Source organism: Hemicordylus capensis, chromosome 1 (genome assembly GCF_027244095.1).
Source record: "Hemicordylus capensis ecotype Gifberg chromosome 1, rHemCap1.1.pri, whole genome shotgun sequence".
Lineage (NCBI taxonomy): Eukaryota > Metazoa > Chordata > Lepidosauria > Squamata > Cordylidae > Hemicordylus > Hemicordylus capensis.
Genome location: NC_069657.1, coordinates 338,634,570 through 338,662,357, shown reverse-complemented (window position 1 = coordinate 338,662,357; position 27,788 = coordinate 338,634,570). Strand labels below are relative to the sequence as shown.

Sequence of the window (27,788 nt, the reverse complement as noted above, 5' to 3'; positions counted from 1 at the left end):
TATCTGCTAAATATTAGAGAACTAACATCTGAAAGGTGCCTTTTTGCCCAGTGATCATGGGTTTAAATACTGGGCGGCATTAGCTCATGAAAAAAGTTAGCACAAGCCATTTTTCTTCCCACCTTCCCACCCACCTGTAAAGCTGTTTGAGGATCAAGGGACCCTCGGCAATGGTGTGGGAGGATATGATGCATGAGGCTGCAGAGGGAGGAGGGGAGAGTCCAGAAACAGGGCAGAGACACTTTCCATGACCAGAGCTGTCTGCTCCCTGCAGCTACTGTAGCTACCCATGCCACAACCCATGCCATCGTGGAGGGTCCCTTTACCCTTGGGCATGGCTTTGGCGGGGGGCAGCTCTGAGGGCTGCAGAAAAGAATGGGAAGGGGGAAATGGTTGTGCTTTGCTTTAAGCCAGCACCATTGTGGATGCTGCCCAGTGTGTACAGTTCCAGTTGCCCCTTCTCAAAAAAATATCAGAGCTAGAAAATGTACAAGGGGAAAAAACCTGAAAGTTGGAGTGCTTCCTAGGAAGGGATGTTTTGAGTTTGTTTGTTTGTTTGTTTGTTTGTTTAAAAAATGGCAGAAAAGAGATTGGGAGAGCAGAGACAGACACAGCACATTTACCAGCTCCTTTTAATCATAGTATTAGAAGTCAATGGAATGTACTGACATTAAGCTCAGGAGAGTTCTGGGGGAAAGACTGATAGTGTACCTAAATAATGTAGGGGAAGAATGGTGGTTCATTCCCCAAATAGCAAAGCAAAACCAGTTTGGTGAGAAAGCAGCGAAGCAAGAGGTCTTGAAACAGTTCTTTAGTATTGAAGAACTACACGGATTTGTTTAAAGAAAAGGCTACAAACAAATGTGGAAAAGTCTGCAGCTTAATTTCAGAGGTAGCTCATGGCTGAAGAGAGAGACCAAAACAAAGAGCTATCTCTGGAGAGTCAAAATGGAGACTAACACTGGAAGAAGAAAGCGGGGAGGAGTCTAGCCCTTTTTTCCATGACCCTAACCCCCCACCCACCCACCCAGTGGTCATTATGAGACATTGCAGCTGAGAGCTGATGCTGCCAGGGTCCTAGCTCCAACAAATAAAGTGACAGAATTCACCACTACAATATGTGGCAATGGCCATTAAGTTAATTATCAGCAGCTCTAAGCCACAATAGCTAACCTGACATTCTGGGTTTGGAGGCAGGGTAACTTCAAGTACATGATGCTGGGGAGACAAATAACAGAAAGTGGCCATTTTCCTGGGGCTTCCATTAGCATCTGCTAGCTGCCATTTCTCTGGAGGGGGCATTATAGCTATCAGGTGCTGTGACCAAGAAAGTCCTCTCTCCATCACTACCTACCTAATAAGATGGCGGGGCGGGGGGGGGGGATAATTCAGAGAAGGGCCTCTGATGATGAACACACGGTCCAAGCAGACTCATCTGGCAGAAAGTGTCCCTTTTGTAGTGTGATCATGGACACCTACAGCAGTCAGAGCATCACACACCACTTTTTGATCCAAACCCTTCAGGGCTTAGTGCCTGTTTACCTTCAGGACTGCCTTTCCCAGCCAGTCCTGTCCTGTGAGATCTTCTCAGGTTGCCCTTATTTTGGTCCCTGGTCTCAGAGAGGGCCATATTACTAGGACCTGTGGAACATAAGAACAGCCCTGCTGGATAAGGCCTAAGGCCCATCTAGTCCAGCATCCCGTTTCGCACAGTGGCCCACCAGATGCCTCTGGAAGCCACAGGCAGGAGTTGAGGGTATGCCCTCTCTCCTGCTGTTACTCCCCCACAACTGGTACCCATAGGCACCCCGCCCCCAAGGCTAGAAGTGGCCTACAGCACTCCGACTAGTAGCCGTCAATAGACCTCTCCTCCATGAAGTTATCCAAACCCCTCTTAAAGCCATCCAGGTTGTTGGCTGTCACCACATCTCGAGGCAGAGAATTCCACAAGTTGATTATGCGTTGTGCGAAAAAGTACTTCCGTTTGCTGTTCCTAGATTTCCTGGCAATCAATTTCATAGGATGATCTCTGGTTCTAATGTTATGGGAGAGGGAGAAGAATTTCTCTCTATCCACTTTCTCCACACCATTCATGACCACACCATTCATGATTTTATAGACCTCTAGCATGTCTCCCTGCAGTTGTCTTTTTTCTAAACTAAATAGCCCCAGGTGATGTAGCCTAGCCTCATAAGAAAGGCGCTCTAGGCCGTTGATCATTTTGGTTGCCCTCTTCTGCACCTTTTCCAGTTCTACAATGTCCTTTTTTAGATGTGGTGACCAGAATTGTACGCAGTACTCCAGGTGTGGCCACACTATAGTTTTATATAAGGGCATTATAATATTAGCAGTTTTATTTTCAGTCCCCTTCCTAATGATTCCTAGCATGGAATTGGCCTTTTTTACAGCTGCCGCACATTGAGTCAACACTTTCAATGAGCTGTCCACCATGACCCCAAGATCCCTCTCCTGTTCAGTCACCGACAGCTCAGATCCCATCAGCATATACTTGAAGCTGGGGTTCTTCGTCCCAATGTGCATCACTTTACACTTGCCAACATTGAACTGCATTTGCCACTTTGTCGCCCACTCACCCAGTTTGGAGAGATCCTTTTGGAGCTCCTCACAATCAGTTATGGATTTCACTACCCGAAAGAGTTTGGTATCATCTGCAAATTTGGCCACCTCGCTGCTTACCCCTGCTTCTAGATCATTTATGAATAAATTTAAAAGCACTGATCCCAGTACAGATCCCTGGGGGGCCCCACTTCTTACTTCCCTCCAGGACTCTTGGATGGATGCCATCCGGCCCTGGTGATTTGTTAGTTTTCAGTTTTTCCAGACAGTTTAGAACATCATCTATCATCACTTCTATCTGGCTCAGTTCTTTAGCCACCATCCCCGAAAAGCCTGGTTCAGGAACAGGTATATGCTCAGTATCCTCTGCCGTGAAGACGAATGCAAAGAACTCATTCAGCTTCTCTGCAACCTCCATTTCCTCCTTAATAATCCCTTTCACTCCCTCATTGTCTAATGGTCCAACTGCCTCCCTGGCAGGTTTCCTGCTTCTGATGTATTTAAAGAAGTTTTTGTTATTCCCTTTGATGCTTTTAGCTAAATGTTCCTCAAACTCTCTTTTCGCCTCCCTTATTGTTGCCTTGCATTTATTTTGCCAGAGTTTGTGTTCCTTTCTGTTCTCTTCATTTGGACAGGCTTTCCAATTTCGGAAGGAAGTCTTCTTCCCTTTTATGGCTTCCTTGACAATACCCGTTAGCCATGCTGGCATCTTCCTGGACTTATTATTTATTTATTAGATTTATATACCACCCTTCCAAAATGGCTCAGGGCGGTTCACAACATGATAAAAACAATTAAAACAAATTAATCATTAAAATCAAACTATTAAAACACAATAAAACCAATAAAACAGCTAAAATCCCTGAAAATCAGGGCAACAGTTTAAAACGATTAATCATTTAAAACTCTGGAAGACCAGGCCAAATAAGTACATTTTAAGGGCTCTCTTGAAGGACAGCAATGATCTCAAATTACGAATTTCTGCTGGGAGTGCATTCCATAGCGCAGGAGCAGCTACAGAGAAGGCCCGCCTCTGCGTCGCCACCAGACGAACTGGTGGCAACTGGAGATGGACCTCCTCAGATGACCTTAACGTGCAGTGGGGATCATGTAAAAGAAGGCGCTCTCTTAGATAACTCGGACCTAAACCATTCAGGGCTTTAAAGGTAATAACTAGCACTTCGTATTTTGCCTGGAAACATATTGGCAGCCAGTGTAGCTGTTTCAAAACAGGCATAATATGGTCTCTCCGGGTTGCCCCAGAGACCAATCTGGCTGCCGCATTCTGAACTAACTGAAGTTTCCGGACTACGTACAAAGGCAGCCCCACGTAGAGTGCATTGCAGTAGTCAAGCCGGGAGGTTACCAGATGATGCACCACTGTTTTGAGGTCATCCTCTCTGAGGAATGGACGCAGCTGTCGAATCAGCTGAAGCTGATAGAAAGCACTCCTGGCCATGGCCTCCACCAGAGATACCAGGGTGAGGTCTGGGTCCAGGAGTACTCCCAAGCTGCGCACTTGCTCCTTCTAGGGGAGTGTAACCCCATCCAGCACAGGGAGATCTAACTCACCCCTCAGATTCTGAGCCCCCACAATGAGCACCTCTGTCTTGCTTGGATTCAGCTTCTATTTGTTCTCCCTCATCCAGCCCATTACGGCCTGTAGGCAGGCATTTAGAGAATGAGTGCCATTTCTTGAAGATGAAAAGGAGAAGTAGATTTGGGTGTCATCAGCATACTGATAGCACCCAGCACCAAATCTCCTGATGACCTCACCCAGAGGTTTCATGTAGATATTAAAAAGAATTGGTGACAGAATGGAGCCCTGGGGGACTCCATATAACAGCTCCCGTTTTGATGAGCAACTGTTACCGAGTTTCACCATCTGGAATCTACCCGAGAGATAGGAGTGGAACTACTGTAAAGCAGTGCCCCCTATCCCCAACTCCCCCAGGCGATCCAGAAGGATACCATGGTCGATGGTATCGAACGCCGCCGAGAGATCCAGAAGAACCAGCAGAGTCACACTCCCTCTGTCGATTCCCCGGTAAAGGTCATCCATCAGGCCGACCAAGGCTGTCTCAACCCCATAGCCAGCCCTAAAGCCAGTTTGAAATGGATCTAGAGAATCAGTTTCCTCCAAGACTGCCTGGAGCTGGTCGGCCACTACCCTCTCAATCACCTTGCCCAACCAAGGGAGATTGGAGATTGGCCTGTAACTGTCCATCACTAAGGGATCTAAAGAAGGCTTCTTTAGGAGTGGTCTAATCAATCCCTCCTTCAAACAAGGGGGCACCCTACCCTCCCTCAGTGATGCGTTTATGATATTAACTAGGCCATCTCCAACAATCTCCCTGCTAGAAAGAAGCAGCCAAGTCGGGCAAGTATCCAGAGAACAGGTGGTAGGCCTCACCGCCCCAAGCAGCTTTTCCACATCCTCAGGAGTCACAGATTGAAACTGATCTAATAATCTAATAGGGATTGCTGGACACATCCTCCATAGACCCTGCAAAAACAGTGGAGTCCAAGTCGGCCCGAATACAGGAGATCTCGTTTGCAAAAACCCCATTAAAGGCATCACAGCAGAACGACCCCACGGACTGATTTGAAGTAGAAGGAGCAGAAATCAAACTCCTCACAACTCGGGATAGCTCTGCTGAGTGCGAACCTGCAGCCGCAATGCACGCAGACCAAAAGCTCTTTTTAGCCGCACACACCGTGACCGCATAACTCTTCAAATGCTGTATCCTGTCAAATTCGAACCGAGTTCTCCTCCACTTGCTCTCTAGTCGCCTACCCAACCGCTTCAGCCCCCGCAATTCCACAGTATACCAAGGGGCCATTTTTGCAGCAGGTCGGAAGGGACACTTAGGAGCAATCATGTCTACTGCCCTGATGAGTTCCCTGTTCCAGGTTCCTACCAGGGCATCGTCAGAATCACCGGCCGCACCAACGTCAAAATCCTCCAAGGCCTTTTGAAATCCTACTGGGTCCAGCAGCCTTTTCGGACGGACCATCCTAATAGGTCCACCACCCCTGCAGGGGTGGATTACGGCTGTGAGACCAACCTTAACCAGGTAGTGATCAGTCCATGACAATGGAGAAACCACTGGATCCCCCACCCACAGAACACCCCCCTGATCCGAACAAAAGACCAAATCGAGTGTGTGGTCGGCAACGTGAGTTGGTTCAGAAACTAATTGAGATAGGTCCATAGTTGTCATGACAGCTATGAACTCCTGAGCCGCACCAGACAAGCCAGTTCCAAAGTGGATATTAAAGTCCCCCAGCACTAAAAGTCTAGGAGACTCCAATGCCAACTCCGCAACCAGCTCTGTCAGCTCAGTTAGGGAGTCAGTTGGGCAGCGGGGTGGACAGAACACCAACAGAATCCCCAATCTATTCCTAGTTCCCAGCCGCAAAAATATGCACTTGATATAAGTCAGCTGTCTCACAGGGACCCTGGTAAGGGAAATGGTATTCTTATGGACCACAGCCACTCCACCCCCACCCCCACCCCCCTGCCCACATCCTCTAGCCTGCTTCATGACAGAATAATCTGGTGGGAGAAGCTGAGCCCACACAGGACCAGTCTCCTCCCCCAACCAGGTCTCAGTTCTACATGCCAGGTCAGCTCCCTCATCCATGATCAAATCGTGGACAATTTCGGTCTTATTCTGAACTGACCTAGCATTACAGAGGAGCAAGGCTAGACTCTGCAGGTCATTGGGGCTGCTCCCCTACGCCTTTGGCGAGCCTCCCTGCTTTTAAGCCAACAAGCCCTGAGAACCACACCTCCCAGAACAGGCTCCCGGTGGATCTCCTTAACAGTCTGGGGGCTGGCAACCAGCCCGCTAGAACTTGGCAGCAGACAAGCAGGCTGCTCCCCATCTGGGCTGGAAGCTCCACAGGAGGCAGAGGGACCAGTTGGTAAGTCCCTGCAGGCAGATGGAATGGCCTTGCAGCTCCTTGTCCCTGCAGGCAGATGGAATGGCCTTGCAGCTCCTTGTCACTTCCACACTTAGTGGTACCTTTCCTCTTTTTGGGTATACAGTCTAACTGGGCTTCTAGTACTGTGGTTTTGAGTAAACTCCATGTACTCTGGAGCAAAGTGACTCTCCTGATTTTCCCTTTCAGTTTCCTTTTCACCATACTCCTCATTTTAGAGAAGTTTCTTCGTTTGAAATTCAAAATGTCTGTGTTAGACTTCCTTGGTGATTCTCTCCCCGCATGTATGCTGAATTTGATGGCACTATGGTCACTGTTCCCTAAAGGGTCGATGACAATGACATCATGCACCAGGTCCTGGGTGCCACTCAGAATTAAGTCCAAGGTTGCCTTCTCTCTGGTCGGTTCCAAGACCAAATGTTCTAGGGCACAGTCATTTAGAGTATCTAGAAATTTGACCTCTTTGTCATGACCTGACTGTGAATTTACCCAGTCTATGTGTGGGTAACTGAAGTCACCCAGATTACAGGAAGGGCTTTCTCTGTTGCTCCCCCCTACTCTGGGACTCTCCTCCCACCCCCAGATTTGGCCTGCCTCCTCTCTTTCAGCCTTTAAATCTTTACTGAAGAAATTTCTTTTCGACCAGGCATTTGCCCTTTAATTTAAGTGTTTAAAAAAAAAAAAAAAATCTCGGATGCTGTTCTTGTCATGTACACTGCCCTGAGTCTGTGGGTTGGGCAGTATATTAAATCTTTTAATAAATTAATAAATAAAGTTAACCATCAAGGGCCGTCCTTCACAGTGTGCGTTACAGGAGTCTAGCCTTAGGGTTTTGAAAGCAGGAATGACAGGTTTGAATAGTAGTCAAATGTTGCAGCCATCTTACCAGAATGTATCAGCTACCACAACCTAGGCTTCTACTCTCTGTAAGCCAGTGACAGTGCCAGATTTAGGCACAAGCTAAATCTGGCACGTAGGGCCTCACATTATGAAAGGCCTCTGAATACCAGAAAAATGACTAAATTTCAAGTATTACATAATCAGTTGAAAAATAAAGGAGAAAGGAAAAAAGATTCTACAACAGACATCCTCGTTCTGATGAAACAAAAGATACTTTCATACAATTACTTATAGTGAGGTTATAAATCTGTACAGAAATTACTGTAAATTATATCAACATTTTAGTAGATCAGGGCCCGGCTTAGACCATCATGGTCACAGGCAGTGTTTACTTTTTTAGGAGAACACTGCTGGGACTGTGAGGAACCCAACAGGGATGAGTGGGTGACACAGCAGGGTGGAACCGAGACCCATTTTGTAATGCTATGAGGCCTTTTAAGCTTGACATAGCTTAGGGCCTCAACATGTCATAATCCAGCCCTGGCCAGTGAGATCATTGAATTGATATCCTTCATTGGCTGGACATGAAGCTAAAACTTGTGCATGCCAGTGCTTTACAGTCATACGCAATATAAAAAATCTGTCTGCATTCTAGACACACCTGATCAGGAATAAACACTGAACTACTCAGTTAACCCGCATAGGACTGGGCTGTGAAATATCTTTATTCTTTGAAAGCTTTTCCTTCTTATTGGTACTTAATTGAAATCCAGTGAGAAAGGGAATTGCAGCTAACTAGACCTTTACTAGTCTTAACAGAATCAAGTTGTCTTTTCTTTTCTCTCTCTCCCTGCTTTGCAATTAATATAGGCAAAACACAAAAATCTTTGATAGATAAAACAGATACAGAATCAGTCAGTGCATGTGTGACCTATTTTAGCTTCTAAAAATCTATTTAATGCCAAAAGCTACATTACAGAATTGAAAAAAAAGCTCACCATGTGCCACATAAGGAGGCTGTTTTGATTAGTCTTTTGATTAGTCCATACTTTCTCTCCCTACAATCATTTCATTTAGGAAAACAGTCGTTTTAAGAGCATGCAAATTTGATTGCCTGTTTGCTATGAAATTCAGCAAGGAATCAAGCCTTTGTGAAACTGGATGGCTCCAGAAGAAATAACAAACCCGAAATAAATATGCAAAGTCCATCAGCACTTGAAATGAAACACTGCCTTAGATTAGATTTCTCATTAGATTTTGTTCTACCCCTATGAATCTCAGTCCCCAGCATATTCAGATGTGCAATTCTGTACGTAAGCATTTCTAACAGCACAGGGAAATAAGTCACTTTTATAGTTCACTTGACAAGCTCAAGTGTCACTCATTATCTGGCTTCATTTTTGGCATGAGTTTAAGCCACAATATTGACTTGTCCAGTACTGATTGTACAAATAATGACGTATCAGTCCCCACCCCAAAGTATGAAGGATAGTAAGGGCACTGGTTCCTCTGTAAGAATCACCTGAGCTGCTTCTTCCTGAAAAGGTTGAAAACAAATCAGATGCCGTAACAAGATAAGGTATTCTGGTACTATTGGCTCTGGAGAACCAGTTCTTTACATGTGGCATGCCATGATCTGGATTATGTCTGCTGACTGAGGTGCTGAATGGGATGGATTGCCCAGCCCTTTGGAAGGAAACTGGATAAGATTCCCTTTGGTCTCTTCTAAATGATTTATGACACTACACTTTGCATTGACTAAGTAGCAGACTGTTGGCAGGCAGCATCAACAAACTAAGGGATAGGGTACATATCAGCAGTGCTACTGGATTAACCATTTGCTGAAGTATGCTTCTGAGAAGGGTCACAGCCAAACCAGGGGCATAGCTATAATCAAACAATTGCAGGGGATGTCCCTGGGCCCCTGAGAGAGGGGGCCCCACTGGTTGGGTAACAGCTTTCTCTTTACTCCCCCCGCCCCGCATCTCCCTTACTCACTGGCATGCTGATGGCTCCTGATTAGAGGACTCAGCTTCCAGAAAGATGAGCCATCTCCAAGATGTGTATATGTAGCTAGTAGGTATGTGGTGTGTTTTTGGTTTTTTTAAATATGTTCTTGAGTGAGGGGAATGCACATGAGAAAAAGTGTGTGTGTGTGTGTGTGTGTGTGTGTGTGTGTGTGAAAGAGAGCACACCTGCATGCATAGAGAATGTGTGGTATTATTTGACCTAGAGTGAGAGAAAGGGCAGGCTGATAATGTTATGTTTTCCACCATGTCCTTACAGTTCTTCTGCAACAAAGACATGGGTGGTGGTGGGGGAAGAAGAAGTGAGGGTAAGGCGGCATCGTGACTTTTGTCCTAGGGCTCACTCCAACCTTGCAACACCCCTGGCACATAGAAAATACCAGTTATGGTTGTGGTCAATTATCTGTGAGCTTCTCTGTTTACAATTTGAGCTTTACTCCCTTGGCGATGCCTTTGCGTATGTCTGTATGGCTTCATTTTTGCACCCATCCAACTGGTGGATATAGTCTAGGAAATTAGTGATGTGGCATCTCAGAAAATGGTACAACAAGATTCCCAAGTTCATTGATTCCACACTAGTCAACAGTGAATAAAATGCAGGCCATATTAAATCAAGGGCATACATCTGAAAGAGAAAATAAAATCTACAGTTCAATGACAATGAATACATATGCAATGTAAATGTAGTAAAAACTAGCATGATACACTTTTTGGAAATAATAATTATTAGTTTACTCTCACATTCATGTTGAAGTATATACCAGGCTAGCTGGCTGTGTGATTAATACAATGCCAGTTTTATGCCAGCTCAGGAAATCTTATAGATATTGTTAACCCAGGAAGCCCAAAGCCAACATCTCCATTCACTGTTTGACTGATGACAGACAGTTATCGAGTATGACTGAGGAGGACATGAACACCCATAAGACATTAAACTTGCCAATCACGGGTGAATACAACTTATATTCTAAAAATGAGATTTTACATGTTAATCCAAAAAGAGATGTGTGAGCTCCACTAAAGGTAATGGGGCTCCCAAGAAATTTGTTTAGGATCAGCATGACCATTCTGTGAGTGCTTGAACCATTCCATATGTTTAACTAGGTTATGTTGATATCAGAATACAACTATTTAATATATTTATTTATATGTTATTTTCAACAGCAACAAAAAGTTCTGCAAAGTTCTCCACATAAATCATATGGAGCTGCTAGAATAACTTTTTATTAGGTTGTTATTTAGTCATTTGCCCATGTGTACATGGCAGCATTGGTAAGAGGTAAATAAATATTCCTAGTAGCATGCATAGGAATCTTCCCATCCCCTATTGTCCTCACAACAGATAGTGAGAAAGGTTAGGCTGAGAGATGGGGACTAGCCTAAGATCACTTAATAAGCTCCATACTTAAGTGACTATATGAATCTAGGTCACCCTGTTTCCACACCCTAGCTCCTGCACAATCCATACACAGGTGCATATGCATACAGACACAGAGCGTGTTATGCAGTAGACCAGATATTATCAGGTTTGTAGGTCCTGCTGCCAGAGAAATTCAGTTCTGTCTTGCAAAATAAACGTGAGAGCCTCAGAAAGTTCATCTCAAAGGAGAGATATCCAGTTCTCGATGCAAGCAGCCCTTAGGAAGACAACCAGTCCCAAGAGCTCTGTGCTTTCCCTTTGACTATGGAAAAGAAAATAGGTTTGGCGGGGGGTAAGGTTGCTGCCATGTCCTATTAAGCAGGCCTCAAAAGTTGCCATTGCTCCCACTCACGACCCTAGGGGCTGGTAAGTAAAGGGTAGAGGAGAATTGGTAATTGAAGGGTGGGGCTGACAGGGAAGTGTTTTAGGGAGAAGGAGTACAATGAGCCTCAGCTCTGTTGAGAAAATTATCCCATTAAGAAACTGGATCATTTTCAAGCCAATTTGAGGCAGAAGTTGTATGCTCACCCATCACTACTCATGAGTAGACACAGACATAGCACTGTGCACAGATGGAAACACAAAACACTGGTACAAGACTAGGGGCTTCAAGGCCACATCTCTGCAGACTTCCAAGTCTCATCCCAATGTCGCCTGGGTTCCCTTCCTACTTAGCCATTGATCTATTTTAGTGTATTTATACACTGCCCCAAATTCCTCTTTGTTTGCAACAAACATAAAACAAATTAAAACCCTTTCATTTCCCGACAGCCGCAATTCCCACGCTCATTCTGGGTTTCAGAATGTTTTCCTTCCTTCCCTCAGACTTCTCTCACCAACAGAGGACACCATCATCAGTCCCTCTTTCCCCGTTACCTCAGTTTTGAAATGTAAGATTTCGTCCATCCTGCATCCTTTCTTCCTTGCTCACACCCCCTCTTCAAAGGAAATAAAGGAAAAGAAAGGTAAGAATGGAGGTGCCCAGGCCAGGGGAGAGCATGACATTGGCCCCCATAGAGACCAGCTCTGGCCTGTGAGGACAGTTGGGGCAGCCGCTCCCACACCTTCCCAGGAGTACGGAAAGACCAGTGTGCCCTGAAAGAAAGGCAAGAAAGGAGGTGCCCAGGCCAGCAAGCTCTTGTCCTCAGCTCCCGAAAAGACCCACAGCCTGAGACAACAATGTTATTAATCTTATGTAATTATCTTATGTAATTCTGTTGTTTAATATTGTAAACTGCTTTGGGTGCCTTTGTCAAGGCAGAAAGGTGGTATAAAAATGTAACAAACAAATAAATAAAGGAGGTTTGTTTGGGCTCTCTAGGATAGCAAAGGACTACTTGACTGTGGCTTGGCTCTCCAGATTTGTCTCTCCAGGCAATCAAGTATGGGTGCCTTCCTTTACCTGAGGAGATCTCCTTGGAGCTGTGAGTAGCTTGCAGGGCCAACTGAGCATTCTGGAGCTTTGTGGGAGAAATGGGATTCCACTGCCAGCAGCACCATGGATAACTCAAGGCTGTAAAAAGCAATTTCCAAGCAATGGAATGTCACATTTAAGATAAGACTATGTTTGTATGCCATCCCATTTAAAAGCTTGGAATAGGGGTTTCCAGTCGGATTGTCCTTTGCACAAAGTTTGAATTATTCTTATATTACCTGGAAAGAACTGTGACTGCTTGTGCTTTTCCTTCAGCTTTAGCCACAAACCAGAGCAGACTGTGGATCAAGTGCAAAGATGTATTCACACTATTTTACAAGCACATGTAAAGGAGCTTACACATAGGGTTAGGCAAGTGTAGGGGAAAGTGTAGGGATTTTGCCTCCCCCACACTCCACTCAGGGATGCTTTAGCATGTGTGCCAGCAATGGAGCTGCTTCTGCTTGTGGATTGCAATGTCTGCCTGCACTGATAGTTCACAGGGACCACTTGTGGGTGTTCAACAAATGTTTAAAGAAGCCTAAAGCTTATTTGCATTGGCAGGGGGAGAACAATTTAACTGGAACACTCTGATTTCCAAATAGGGCCTTTCCCCTAGAATGTCTTAAGATTTTCAAAGAGCAGACAAAAAAAGAAAAAGTGCCTTCTTCCCAAAATGTACATAGCAAAAGGAATGGAGGGGAAAGAAAGAGCTCCCTTTCCCAATCTTAAAAGACACCAGCAACAGTCATGGAAGGGATGATATGCTGGATTGAAGAGGAACAGTTGTTATTCCTCTGCTAAATATAAGAGAACCACTTTAAAAGGTGCCTCTTTGTCCAGTTAGCAGGAGTTATATTTATAGACAACTTTCCAGATAATCTCTATGTTTAGACTGACTAAGGCAGCCAGGTAAATTTCAACTAGAACCAACTGGAGAATATTAACAGGGTATTGGACTGGAGAAAGGTTCTGAGTAATGTTTGAGAGGGATCAAATGACATTAAACAATTAATTACAAAGACCTTTCTAGATGTATTAAAATAAGAGAAACAGCGTTCCTGCTCTGGTCCTCACCCAGGCTTATTCCTGTTGGAAAGCTATCTGTATGGGGTGGGGTGGGGGAGGGAAATCTGTGCCGCACATGCAGATTCAGATGGAGGTTGAATCTCCACAGTCAAGGTTCGATTCAGACATCTGGTCCTAGGAGGACCTAATGGCTATTCATTTCGTCCTCCTTTAGGTTTTGATTTATTTATTTATTTTATTTTTTAGATTTGATCTTTAAAACTGACTTTAAAGATATCTTTAGATTGTTTTGTATTATTTTGTTTTATTATATTATTATTATTTATTTACACAGTCAGACAGGTGTTATTGACTGGTTTGTTTTATCCAGACATCAAGTCCTTCCCAAGGACCTGGGATGACTGAATTTTATTATCAATGTTGTTGCTGTTATAGATATCATCACAGAATATAGATTGTTCCCTGTAAAGCTGCTTTTTGTAATTGGCTGATGGTGATTTCTGTGGCCCCTATGGTGTTGAGGTGCTCTTCAAGGTCTTTGGAACTGCACCCAGGGTGCCAATTACCACTGGGATTATTGTGGTCTTCTTCTGCCACAGCCTTTCAATTTCAATTTGTAGATCTTTGTTTTTTGTGATTTTTTCTATTTCTTTTTCTTCTATTCTGCTATCCCCTGGTATTGCTATGTCGATTATTTTGACTTGTTTTTCTTTCTTCTCGACTACAGTGATATCTGGTGTATTGTGTGGCAGATGTTTGTCTGTTTGTAGTTGGAAGTCCCATAATATTTTTACATCTTCATTTTCTTCAACTTTTTCAATTTTATGGTCCCACCAATGTTTGGCTACAGGTAGCTTGTATTTTTTGCAGATGTTCCAGTGTATCATCCCTGCTACCTTGTCATGCCTTTGTTTGTAGACAGTCTGTGCAATCTTTTTACAACAGCTGATTAGGTGGTCCACGGTTTCATCTGCTTCTTTACAAAGGCGGCACTTGCTGTTTGTGGTGGATTTTTTGACTTTTGCTCTTATTGCATTTGTTCTTAGTGCCTGTTCTTGTGCAGCCAGTATTAAACCCTCTGTTTCTTTCTTCAAGTTGCCATTCTTAAGCCATTGCCAGGTCTTGGTGATGTCTGATTTCTCACTTCTATTGTGCAAATATTGACCATGCAGTGGCTTATTTTTCCATTTTTCTGCTCGGTTCTTGACTTGTTCCTTCTTGTAGGCCTGCTTTGTTTCATTGGTGTTGAATAGTTTCTCATTATTGACCATTTGAAGTGCATCTTCTTCACTGTCCTTTATATATTCATCAAGGCCTCTTTTCTCCTCCTCTACTGTTTGATGAACTTGCAGCATTCCTCTTCCACCTGAGCTGCGAGGGAGTTATAGCCTATCGACATCACTGCGGAGGTGCAGAGCATGATTGATGGTCATGATTTTCCTGGTCTTACGATCTAGCGTCTCTAGCTCTGCCTGGGTCCAGTCTATTATTCCTGCAGTATATCTGATAACAGGTATAGCCCAGGTGTTTATGGCTTGTATGGTGTTCTCGCCATTGAGGTTGGACCTGAGGATTTTTCTAACTCTCCTGATGTACTCACTTCCAATTTTTCTTTTAACTTCAGTGTGTGCAATGTTATCAGCCTGGAGAATGCCCAAATATTTGTAATATTCTTTCTCTTCCAGGTTCTTGATCTTGCTTCCATTGGGCAGTTCTATTCCTTCTGTTTTTCTTATTTTTCCTCTGTTCATTATTAATGCAGCACACTTGTCTAGTCCAAACTCCATTGCTATATCGCTACTGAATATACGGACAGTGTTTAGCAGTGATTCAATTTCTGACTGGGACTTTCTATACAACTTCAGATCGTCCATGTACAGCAGATGGTTGATTTTACTTGATGTTTTTAGATGTTTGGTATCTGAGGCCTGTTTTGTTTAGTATTTGTGAAAGTGGGGTCATGGCGATTACAAACAACAGAGGGGATAGTGAGTCCCCTTGGAAAATACCTCTTCTAATGCTAACCTGTCCAAGTGTCTCGCCATTGATTGTTAACTGTGTACTCCACATGCTCATTGCTTTTAAAATAAATATCTGAATGTTTTTGCTGACACCAGTTGTTTCTAAACATTTTAGTATCCATGTGTGAGGCAATGAGTCGAAGGCTTTCTTGTAGTCAATCCATGCAACACTTAGATTTGTTTTTCTTCTCTTGCAATTTTCTAAAATCATTTTGTCAATCAGCAGCTGGTCTTTTGTGCCTCTGGTGTTCAGGCAATTTCCTTTCTGTTCAACTGGAAGCTGTTTGTTGTTGTTGTTGTTGTTGTTGTTGTTATTGTTATTATTTCTTGTTTACACAGTCAGGCAAGTGTTATTGACTGGTTTGTTTTATCTAGACGTTGAGTCCTTTCCAAGGACCTGGGATGTCAGAATTTTGTTATCAGTATTGTTGTTATTATAGATATTGTCACAGAATATACGCTGTTCCCAGTAATGTTGCTTTTTGTAATTAGCTGATGGTGATTTCTGTGGCCCCTATGGTGTTGAGGTGCTCTTCAATTAATTATTATTATTATTATTTCTTGTTTACACAGTCAGACAGGTGTTACTGACTGGTTTGTTTTATCCAGGCATCGAGTCCTTCCCAAGGACCTGGGATGGCTGAATTTTATCATCAATACTGTTGGTTATTATAGATATCGTCGCAAAATATAGGCTGTTTCCAGTAAAGTTGCTTTTTGTAATTGGCTGGTGGTGATTTCTGTGGCCCCTATGGTGTTGTGGCCCAGTGCTTTTATTTGCTGCTTTATTATTATTATTAATAATAAATAATAATAATAATAATAATAATAATAATAATAATAAAAATAATGCAATAAGAGCAAAAGTCAAAAAATCCACCACAAACAGCAAGTGCCGCCTTTGTAAAGAAGCAGATGAAACCGTGGACCACCTAATCAGCTGTTGTAAAAAGATCGCACAGACTGACTACAAACAAAGGCATGACAAGGTAGCAGGGATGATACACTGGAACATCTGCAAAAAATACAAGCTACCTGTAGCCAAACATTGGTGGGACCATAAAATTGAAAAAGTTGAAGAAAATGAAGATGTAAAAATATTATGGGACTTCCAACTACAAACAGACAAACATCTGCCACACAATACACCAGATATCACTGTAGTCGAGAAGAAAGAAAAACAAGTCAAAATAATCGACATAGCAATACCAGGGGATAGCAGAATAGAAGAAAAAGAAATAGAAAAAATCACAAAAAACAAAGATCTACAAATTGAAATTGAAAGGCTGTGGCAGAAGAAGACCAAAATAATCCCAGTGGTAATTGGCGCCCTGGGTGCAGTTCCAAAAGACCTTGAAGAGCACCTCAACACCATAGGGGCCACAGAAATCACCATCAGCCAATTACAAAAAGCAGCTTTACTGGGAACAGCCTATATTTTGCGACGATATCTATAACAACAGCAACAACTTTGACAATAAAATTCTGGCATCCCAGGTCCTTGGGAAGGACTCGATGTCTGGATAAAACAAACCAGTCAATAACACCTGTCTGACTGTGTAAACAAGAAATAATAATAATAATAATAATAATAATAGTGTGTTGTGATTTCATATATATGTTTTACTTGATGTTTTAATGCTGTGTTGTGAGCTGCCCAGAGAACAATTTGTTATGGGGTGGTTAACAAAATGTATTATCATCAATCATCATTATCATCATGTACATCACAGTGCCTTTGGGCCATTGCCACATGCACAACACCTTGGGCATACAAAAACTGGTCAGCACATTTGCTCTTCCATTCTTCACACAATTAATTTCCTCCACTATCCATCCACAGTAAGATGCTATGGGAAGTTTGTATGTAAGATAGGCATTCTGTGTGTAAAACCTGCCTTCTGTGTGCCAAGAATAATCACTGGATTGGTGGGTAGGTGTTTTACTGGCATAGACATGGATTGTTGCTTTCCCCATTCTCTCTGGCTAAAGGTCTCTGTGAGAGTGTGCTTTTAACACATAAGGAAAAAGAAAGTCAATTTTAAGTGCTTCTCCTGAGGAATTTTCACTTACACTCCTGCCTCTCCCCAGGAAGTAAATGGATAGAAATTAATTGAAATAACTCCTGCTGTTGATTCCTTTTATCACAGATTATTTGAAGTATTAATGTCCGGTAGTTGTTTTTGCATGATGTACATCTTATCAGACATTAAAACTGCCTTTGCCTTACTTTGTCCATTTTTTTACTGACGAAAGTGTTTTTATCTAGATCTTTACTTCTACGCTCACATGAAACACTCTGGTTTTAGCACTTCAGAAAGTTGTTTAAAAAGGTATTAGCACAGTATTCTTGCTCTATGGTGTAGCTTCCCACCAGTTGTATGCCAAGTAGGGCAGATATGGAAAATCTGGTAGCGACTTTTCCTGCCATCGTTTTCATGGAGAGCCAAAAATACTGTACCCCTGCACAATAATTCTCATAATTTTAGTCATTCAGGGTTGAGAGAGGCAAGTTCCAGCATGAGGGTGGCAATAAAATACTACTGAAGGTATAACAAATTTGTAGATGCCTGGGAGGAAGATACTAAGTCAAGGGTGCACAACTTCAGCCCTTCAGCTGTTTTTGGACTACAACTCCCATCATCCACAGCCATAGTGACCAATAGTCAGGGATGATGACAGTTGTAGTCCAACCACAGCTGAAGGGTTGAAGTTGTGCACCCCTGTACTAAGGCATTTTAGTAGGACCAGAGACTACAAATCATATTTACAAGCCCCCTCCCCCAATAATATCTGATACATGACTCAGATCAGTCACCTAATAAACACAATAGCAGAATGTTTTGCTCTAATTTGTTTGTTCTTCATGCTGTCTTTACAAGTACAGTTCTCCACTGGTGCAGTGGTTAGATCCTTGCACTCATTCTTAGAGGGAAAAGGTGACGGCTATTCCTAGATTGCCTGCATGAGCAGAATGCCTACTAGCCAGCAAGTGTTCAGCAGCAAAATCAACAGCACCCCCTAACCGCCATGTATGTATATTGCAAGTTAAAATACATTCTGGATTAATTTAATTAGGAACTCTTTCACAGGCTAACAAACATTTCAAGTACGTTCATCAGGGTATGTATGTGAGACAGAGTGAAGCAGACAAGGTATGAGCAATTGCATGTTGTCAATATCTCAGTCTTCAGAGACAGGAAACAGATCGACTTGGCAGAAGCCATCACTGTGTTATACTTCATGACACTCTAATGGAAGGAACTTTCCCTTTTTGACAGGCTGTCCTCCTAATCCTGATTCAGACCAACAGAAACAACAAAAACCACCTTGGCTTACATAAAGGATTTATTTATTTGTTTTTATTTCAAAACATTATACAGGCATTACATTGCCACAGCCAGTCCATATCGGAGCATGCAAATATCAAAACACAGGATAATTTGTTCAGCTTCTTGGTGAACATTGTTGGACGTTGTTTGTTTTTGCTTCTTACTTCCATTTTGTGTCAAAATTAGTGTGCTTTATTATGGTATTTAACAATTAAAATCCTACCCATGGGGTAAAATTTGTATTTATAGCTAGCTTGAGAATACTAAAATGGTTTTTAAAAAAAGAGAAAATACTACACACTCATCGAAAATGTTAATGGCACAAGTTAGCAATATCTAAACTATACATTGAAACGTCTTCATCTGACACACTGGTGCAAAATGTCAATTGTTTGGTCTGTCATGGTGGGTGATTGTGTTTTTAATAGCTTGTAGGTTGGAGACAGACAAGCTGTCCGCTACAGTTTCTATTCAGTAATTGAAATATCTTGCTAATATCCATTCAGAACCAACAGGATGGCTGATCATATTTTATTCCAGGAATTGGCCTATAAAATACTTATGAAGTTCTTGTTTTTAGCAGGTGGTATAGTCCTTGCTGAACAGAAGGATCTGCTGGTGTCCACTGCAATTCTTGGAATAGCAAGAAATCAAACTACTAGAAAAAGTAATATTTCCTTGGTGGACCTCAGTTTTCATTACATAGTGTCTATAAATTTATGCTAGTGATTCATTTTAGATCCACATAATGAGGCAATACAGATCTTTAACTGGAGACAGTAAATTTTAATATTCCCACAGTTTAACTGACCCAGTATTGGGCAGTATTAGATAGAGAAGGCTCATAGCACAGTAGCAGAGCACTCAGTACATAATCCGTGTGCAGAAGGCCCCATTCTTAAATCCCAGCATCTCCATTTGCAGGAGTTCATCAGGATTGGGGAAAAGACCTGTGCCTGAGACTTTTGAGAGCTGCTGCCTGCCAGAGTAGATGTTATTGGGCTAGAGGGACTGATGGTCTGACTCAGTACAAGGCAGCCTCATACGTTCAGTGACATGTGCACGAACACATGATTTGGTTAAGTGAACAGTGCATTTCTGAGAATTCCAGCCCCCTCCCTCCCAAAACAATGGCATCATTTAAAATATCCTAGAAAAATGGCTTCAGATGACAACTTTTAGCCATCGATAGATTGCAACCCCATTTCGGTAAAAACTCTTGTCAGATAACTGACTGATGCCTTCCATCTGATTTGTTTTTATTGTGACTTACTCTACAAATTAGTGTCATAAAAATGAGCATTTTAAAAAACTACAAGAACATTTGGCTTACAAAATAAATACTAAAAATAAAGTTCTCAGACAACAATGATGCGAGATGTACGTTTAAGCAGGAAACAAACACGCAAATTCTTCAAGAAGTTGTTAAGATCAAACATGGGACAAAAGACTCAGAGAAAGGTATTTAATTGGTATAAAAGGTAGCAAAAGAGATTGGGAGATTGTGATCCCCACCAATAGACTGCTGATTTGAAACCTGAGATAATAATTAAGGCCCTTCCTGAACACACTTACATGCATGCAAGCCCTGTTCTTAGACACATGTAAATGTGTTCAGAATTGAGGCCTATACTTGCAAATATTGGCATGAACTGTTGTCCCACCAATATTTAAGCACAAAATAAGCACTAAGTTAAGGATATAAATGATATTTTTAAAACGCCTGAGCCTCAAGTAGGCCCTCAGGAAAGACATTTGCACCAATTATGGAAATGATCATCTAACACCCCAATCCTAAGCATATTACCTGAAAATCAGTTTGGTGTTTTGTTTTGTTTGTTTTAAATTGGGATGCAGGTCCCATTTCAAACCTTCAGAAATGACTTAAATGACCTGCTGCACAAAAGTGAATTTCAGCCTTTTAAACATTATTATTATTAATTACTGTTTTTCAGCCGAAGAACTGATGTTAGGCAGAATACATCAGTTTCCTCACAGAATAAATTAGTTACAAAATTGGTTTGGCCTGAAACCCCATTTTAATATTTTCCCCCCTTATATGCAAAATCCACTAATTAAGTTGAAGAAAAGGCCTCCTTGTAGCATTATGACCCATTGACAGTCCAAATGACAGCTGCCCCAATCTGATATCACCCCAAATAAGTTAATGTTGAATTTTGCCATGTACAGGTAAACTCTGAGAGTCAGGTGGATCAGGCAGTGTATCTGCAATACAATCCCATATTTCCAGCCCAGAAGAGGAGAGCAGACACCTTCCTAGTCCCATCTCTCAGTGAGGCTTTGAATGCATATTCATATACTGATTATGACATGGCACACAGCGTTTTTCCACGCAACACTAGTTGCATGCAATACCTCACAGTGCACAAGCATATCTGGCTCCAAGTCATACTTTGTTTGCAGAAATGTAGGTGATGGAGTAGAAATCCATGCTATTTCACTCTCGAGATGGTCTTTCCCCCACTGCTCACAGGAACAATGCTTATAGCCCCCTCCCCATGCCAATCTCTCAAACAATGGCAACCACTTCTTTCAGAAGAATGGGCTTCAGCTGTTCATAATGTTCATGTACAAAATGCAGCAGTTTACCTCAAGTATGCTGCCCCTCCCCCATCTTTTCAGTGCTAAGAATATAAGAAAGTGTTTTTAATAAAACTTGGCACTTCCAAGAGCATTCAGGAAATATTTGGTTGCTTTGTAGACCCATTTAGACCCCCCCCCACTTTAGACCCATTCCCTTGAGGTAGGTGAAAGAGTATTTTCCCACAGTCAGCGATGTGGAAACCAAGGTATAATGAAGTTATTTGACTATTCCATTGTAAGGGAATCTCTTCAAACAGCTTCCTATCACTGAGGCTCAGCTACCTTTCCTCTCTTTCATGAAGAGGGAGCTCTAGAGAAATCAATGACTCTTTTGTTTTTGGCTGAGATTCTAAGCAAGCCTGAAAATCAAGACAGGCCAAATAGAACTTGCAGTGTTTGGGGCCTGGTGGGAAAAGGTAAAACATAATTCTGTCTTTGCTTATGACATGACAGATGTCTGGGGACTGGTACATGCATATTATTACTGGTCCCTTTTCTTATAAAAATCCTGGTCACTGTCAAGCTCACAATTAGGGTATTAAAGCTCATTTAAAGAAAGAGGCTTAAGTGTGTCTAACCCCTTGATGGACTGGGTTATGCCATCCTGGGAACTGGTATCACTAAGGATAGGGTGGTAATTCTAAGTGGGGTGTGCTCAAATTTGCGAGCACTTCTGCTCAAATTACAGCAAGCCCCCCTTGAGTTGGCTAGCTTCAAGGGTCACACTCCACTGTTGCCCTCCTTCCCCAAGGAAAACAAACCTCACCCTAAGGAAGGGCCAGCAGGTGGCATAGGCTGCTGTGAATACAGAATAAGCCTGATGGGGAAATGTCTTATCATGAGGCAAATGATGCTCTTCGCACTTTCCCCTGTGTGGTTGATAGGGCCTGACTTCAAACTCCATGACTCTTGGAAGGAAATGATCTTGTGTGTGTGATTTGCAGCCAGTGAAAGACCCTTTGATGCCTCTCCCATGTTCACCAGAGCCTGCAGCTGCTTCCTGCTCCTTATTTCCCCAGAGAGAAGCCTTTCTCCCCTCAAGGAAGAGGGGACTGACAGGAAGGGATAGGAATCAATTAGTTTTTCAAGCATTTGGCGGGAATGCTCAACAGTCCTAACTAATTCTCAGGGCAAACTCTATTGGAAGTTGCTATGTCATCAACTAGCCCCGTGTGATTTGCGGGCTGTGTTACCAGGGCAGGGTGGGAAGGAGCAGATTCCACATCACTCAGGTAGCATAAATATGGGCCCTCAAAAGAAAGGCAATTGGCTGTATGAGAGCATATAGAACTCCACAGGGGCTAGGGATCAGCTTAGTAAATTATTCTGAGCAGAAAACAGCCCCTGGAGAAATGGTAAAATGTTGCTCTCTTCCCACTGTCCTCAGACTTAAAATGGCAACAGCCCAAGGCTGCTTTTGATTTCTAAATATGGAGGTTCATTAGATGTACTGGCATAGAACATGCAGTTTGACCCTTATGCTCAGAGATCCCCCCAACAGAGGTGTGTTCGACATACAACTAAGTATGCAGGCAACGGATACAAATACTTTAAGCCCACAAACCTAATTATATTTACTTCCAAGTCCCACGGTAAGTGTGTTTAGGACTGATATATAAATTATTAACAGCTTTTTGTTTCTAGGGTGGGTTGGTTTTTGTTTTTTGTTTTAGCATATAATTATTACAGAAGGGATTTCACATATATTCTTGAGGGAAGAAAATCTATTGCTGGGTTGTTAAACTGGGTTTGTAGTTGTGAAAAACACAGTTGTGAGCCTCTGCTTAATACAATGGCGGCAGCAGCAAGAGAAAAGACAACTTTGTCATGCTGGAATTAACCAGACATTAGTTCATTATCATGGGTGTGTTGCAGAGCAATTAAAATCAGAGAAAAGGTTTAGTTAAGATAAGGAACCTTCAGCCCCACAAAGGGACAAGCTACACATTACACTTTTCATAGAGACTGAAATCAGAGTGACACATTTCCCAAACACCTCCCACCCAAGCTGCATTACACAAGAACAGCCCTGCTGGAGCAGGCCCAAGGCCCATCTAGTCCTGCATCCTTTTTCACACAGTGGCTCACCAGATACCTCTGGGAAGACCACAGGTAAGAACTGAGGGCATGCCCTCTCACCTGCTGTTGCTCCCCTGAAACTATTATTTAGAAGCATCTTGCTTCTTATGCTGGAGGTGGCCTATAGCCCTCAGACTAGTAGCCATTGATAGACTTGTCCTCCATGAATTTATCTAAACTCCTCTTAAAGCCATCCAGGCTGTTGGCTGTCACCACATCTTGTGGCAGAAAATTCTTTGAGTTGATTATGTGTTGTGTAAAAAGGTTCTTCCTTTTGTAGGTCCTAAATTTCCTTGGCAAACAGTTTCATGGCATGATGCCTGGTATAATGTTATGCGAGAGGGAGAAAAATGTCTATCAACTTTCTCCACACCATGCATTATTTTATAGATCTCTATCAGGTCTCTCCTCTCAGTCATCTTTTTTCTACAGGTGTTGTAGCCTTGCCTCATAAGGAAGATGCTCTAGGCCCCTAATAATCTTGGTTGCTGTCTTCTGCACCTTTTCTAGTTCTACAGTGTCCTTTTGAGATACAGTGGTCAGAACTGTACACAGTACTCCAAATGTGGCCACACCATAGATTTGTATAAGGGCATTATAATAATAGCAGTTTTATTTTCAATCCCCTTCCTAGTGATCCCTAGGATGGAATTTACCTTTTTCACAGCTGCAGCACATGGGTTGACACTTTCAACGAGCTGTCCATCAAGATCCCTCTCCTGGACAGTCACCAACAGTTCAGACCCCATCAGCATATTGTGAAGTTTTTTTGCCCCAATCACCTTACGCTTATGTACAGTGAACCACATTTGCCATGTTGTTGCCCACTCAACCAATTTGGAGAGATCCTTTTGGAACTCACAACCTGTTGTGGATTTACTGAATATTTGGTGTCATCTGCAGATATGGCCACCTCACGGCTTACCCAAACTTCTAGATCATTTATGAATAAATTGGTCCTAGTACAAATCCCTGAGTGACCCCACTTCTTACTTCCCTCCATGTAGATAACTGTCCATTTATACTTACCCTCTGTTTCCTGTCCTTTAACCAGTTACCAATCCACACACGAACCTGTCCCCTTATCCCATGACTGCTAAGTTTTCTCAAGATACTTTGATGAGGAACTTTGTTGAAAGCTTTTTCAAAGTCTAAGTATATTATTGTCAACTGGATCACCTTTATCCACACTCCTGTTGACACTCTCAAATAACTCCAAAAGGTTGGTGAGGCAAGATTTACTTTTGTAGAAGCCATGCTGATTCTCCTTCAGCAGGGCCTGTTCTTCTATATGCTTAACAATTTTATCCAATAAGGATTCCCCTTTACAATCAAAGGAAGGATTTCCCTTTGCAATCAAAGGGAGGGATTCCCTACCTAAAAGGAGGTTGGGGCGGGCAAGAGGGCACCGTACCCACTGTGGCTGTCCCTCTTGGCCCCACCAGTGCTCCCCCCTGCACTGTGGGCCAGCGGGCAGCCTGGTTCTGGCCTCCTGATTCTAGCCTAGCTACACCCCTGGAACTGGTAGAACTGTGCTGATACAGTTCAATCTGAATTGGGCCCAGTTCAGTTCAAGCTTGGACCGTCCCCATCTTTGGAAGGGCCAGTACACTTCAAGCTTGAACCGAGCCAGTTCAAATCAATCCAGGTTCAATTTCAACCAAGTTAGATTTGAACTGCTTCCGTACACCCCGATAATTTAAAATGCTTTTCGAGACAGTTTAGAACCATTTTTCTAGACAATTTAGAACGTCATGTCTCATCACCTCTATCTGACTCATTTCTTTAGCCTAACTCTCCGAGAAGCTAGGTTCAGGCACAGGTATACACTCTGTATCCTCCGCTGTGAAGACAGATAGAAAGAATTCGTTAAGCTTCTCTGCAGTCTCCATATCCTCCTTAATATAATCCCTTTCACTCCCTCATCATCTAACAGTCCAACCACCTTCCTGGCAGGTTTCCTGCTTCTGATGTATTTAAATACACTTTTTAAATTCCCCCTTGATGCTTTTAGCTAAATGTTCCTCAAACTCTCTTTTTGCATCCCTTATTGTCTCCTTGCATTTCTTCTGCCAGAGTTTGTGTTCCTTTCTGTTATCTTCATTTGGGCAGGCCTTTAAATTTTTTGAAGGAAATATTTTCCCCCTTTATAGCTTCCTTGACTTTACTTGTTAGCTATCCTAGCATCCTTCTGGGCTTGGTGTTACCTTTCCTCCATTTTGGTATACATTCTAACTGGGCTTTGATTTTGTTTAATATCACTCATTGTTTAACATCACTCAGAATGTGAATCTTGGTCAACTCATAGTGGGTTTCCCGCCCTGCTGGTAGCTGCTAATCTAGGAGATGGGAAAACTCCTTAGTAAGAGCCAAGATTCACACAAAATGTGGTGCTGAATATGTAGCTCAGCTCTAATAACTGGAAATGTAGGAGAGTCCCAAATGGCGATATATATATATATCCCTAGCATAATAGGCAAGTATTTAGAAGATTTTAGGGTGTCTCCATCTATAACTGTGAAGTGAATGACAGCGACTAATATACTCTGTGAATTTCCAACACTTCCTGAACAATCTGCATCTGGGCAATATCAAATGGTGAGCCTAACAGACACCAGTCAGCTGTTCTTAATGTTTGTCCTGTATATAGAAAGTCTAGAAAAGAGTGCTCCATTCTTTCTCCTCTTAGTCACAAGACCTGCAATAAATAATTAAAAAGTAGAAAATGGACCCTTTTTAAGTGCATTTGCAGTTCCAAAAGAGTAAGAAATCTGTTTTGTATCTGCAAGGTCCAGAATACAGACATGGAAATATAATTTCCCTGTCACCAAATGGACAACCTTGGTCAACAGCAATACTTTTGCAAAATTTAAAAAGCTCAGTGTTTGACTACTTCAATATTTACATTTTTTTTAAAAGGGTAAAATGTTTGTTTCCAGCCTATTCCTAGAATAGAGATGTATATTGGCAGTTGCCCATCCCTTGGCTTTCCAGAACTATTAGAGGGTGGGCAACCAGGTAGCTAAACAGAGGTGAATGAATAAAATGGCACAAGGTGGTAGGGAATCTAGGTGTTGTGGTAACCTGCCCTTTTCTGCACAAAACAACCATTATTGGACAACAGTTACAAGTGTCTGCATGCAAGTGGGTCTACTGCACAAACGCGGCTTTACTGAAACACTGTGCATAACACCAGCAAAGCATCCTACCAAGAGGTGAAATGTGAGCTTGCAATCTAAGCACCACCTGGACAGGTTATTTTGAGCAGCTTTACTAGGAAGTTTTTTCCTTCTTGGCAATAACTGCCAGTACCCTAAACCAGGGATAGGCAACCTTGGCACTCCAGCTATTTATTGAATTACAGCTCCCAGCATCCCCAGACACAATTTATCTCCAGCCTCAACAACAGCTGGAGCTGAATTTTTTTTCTTTCTGCCCTCAGCCAACATTTTTCAGGCTTTCTACCTACAGGGGTTCTCTTCACATCAATTTGTCTGCTATTGATGAGGAACTCCCGCATGTTGCAAGGTTTCTATGGTATGTTCTAGGGCAGGGCTACACAACTTGGGCCCTCTAGCTGCTGTTGTACTCACACTCCCATCACCCCCAGCCACAGTGACCAATAGTCAGGGATGATGGGAGCTGTAGTTCTACACAGCTGAAGTTGTGCTCCAGGGTAAACTCTCAGTGCAGGACACTGTCTAGTTGGGCCAGTGTTGCTCTGCATTAACGGAATCTGAACCCTAGAACGTACCCATTGTGCATATTCTAAGGGAAGCTTAGCAGTGGACATGCTGTTCTTCATGAAAGCTTGTCCACCACAACTGGACTTCTCACTGAGGAACCCTGATGTTTCTGAGGAATCCCTGGAACATATTTGGAAAACTACTGCCCTTAGCAAAGGCTGTGCCACACACACTTAGAAACAATTGAGTTTGCATTTTCACAAGCCTTCCATATTTGCTACCTTGCAGCTCACCTGAGTAACTGCATCCGGTAAATACCTTTCTCTATGAATGATACAGAAATAAAGGAGACAAACTCCACCAAGGGTGGCAGGAGCCTGAGTTTAGGCAACTCGGACATGAGGTTCTTCTTCCATTTCCTGGCCTAGGCTGGTGTACGTGACTGAAGGTTCCAGCGGCCCAGTGGCTGGCAAGTCTACCACAGGTCCTGAAGGGTTTCGGAATTGCTTGTACACCCGTGGATCTTGGGCAATGTACGTGGTTGTGGAGGAGTACAGAACCAGCCCAACAAGGATGGTGAAGAATGAGAGAAGATACAGTCCTGAAAACTAAATAAAAAGAAAAGTAAGCCTAGTGAAACAGTGCAGGCTAACCAATAACAGCATGAAAGAGTAAGCAAAAATTATACAAGGGTTGCATCCGGGGAATCTTCTCTCTGCAAGTTAGTTATCACTAATGTAGGACTGTTCCTATTTAGTTCCAGATCACACAAAATAAATTATTCAGGCCTATAAAATACAGTTTTATTTTT

At 42.7% G+C, this 27,788-nt stretch overlaps 1 protein-coding gene across 1 annotated transcript in view; it reads right to left on the bottom strand.

Moving 5' to 3' along the window:
• Positions 1–18,606: 18,606 nt before the first annotated feature.
• Positions 18,607–27,788, bottom strand: part of SLC35F1 (solute carrier family 35 member F1) — a 366,953-nt gene continuing 357,771 nt past the window's right edge. Inside the window, exon 8 of the mRNA XM_053280004.1 lies at positions 18,607–27,585. Coding sequence (XP_053135979.1) covers positions 27,361–27,585 — 225 coding nt within the window. The 3' untranslated portion in view covers positions 18,607–27,360. The remainder of the gene's footprint in view (positions 27,586–27,788) is intronic.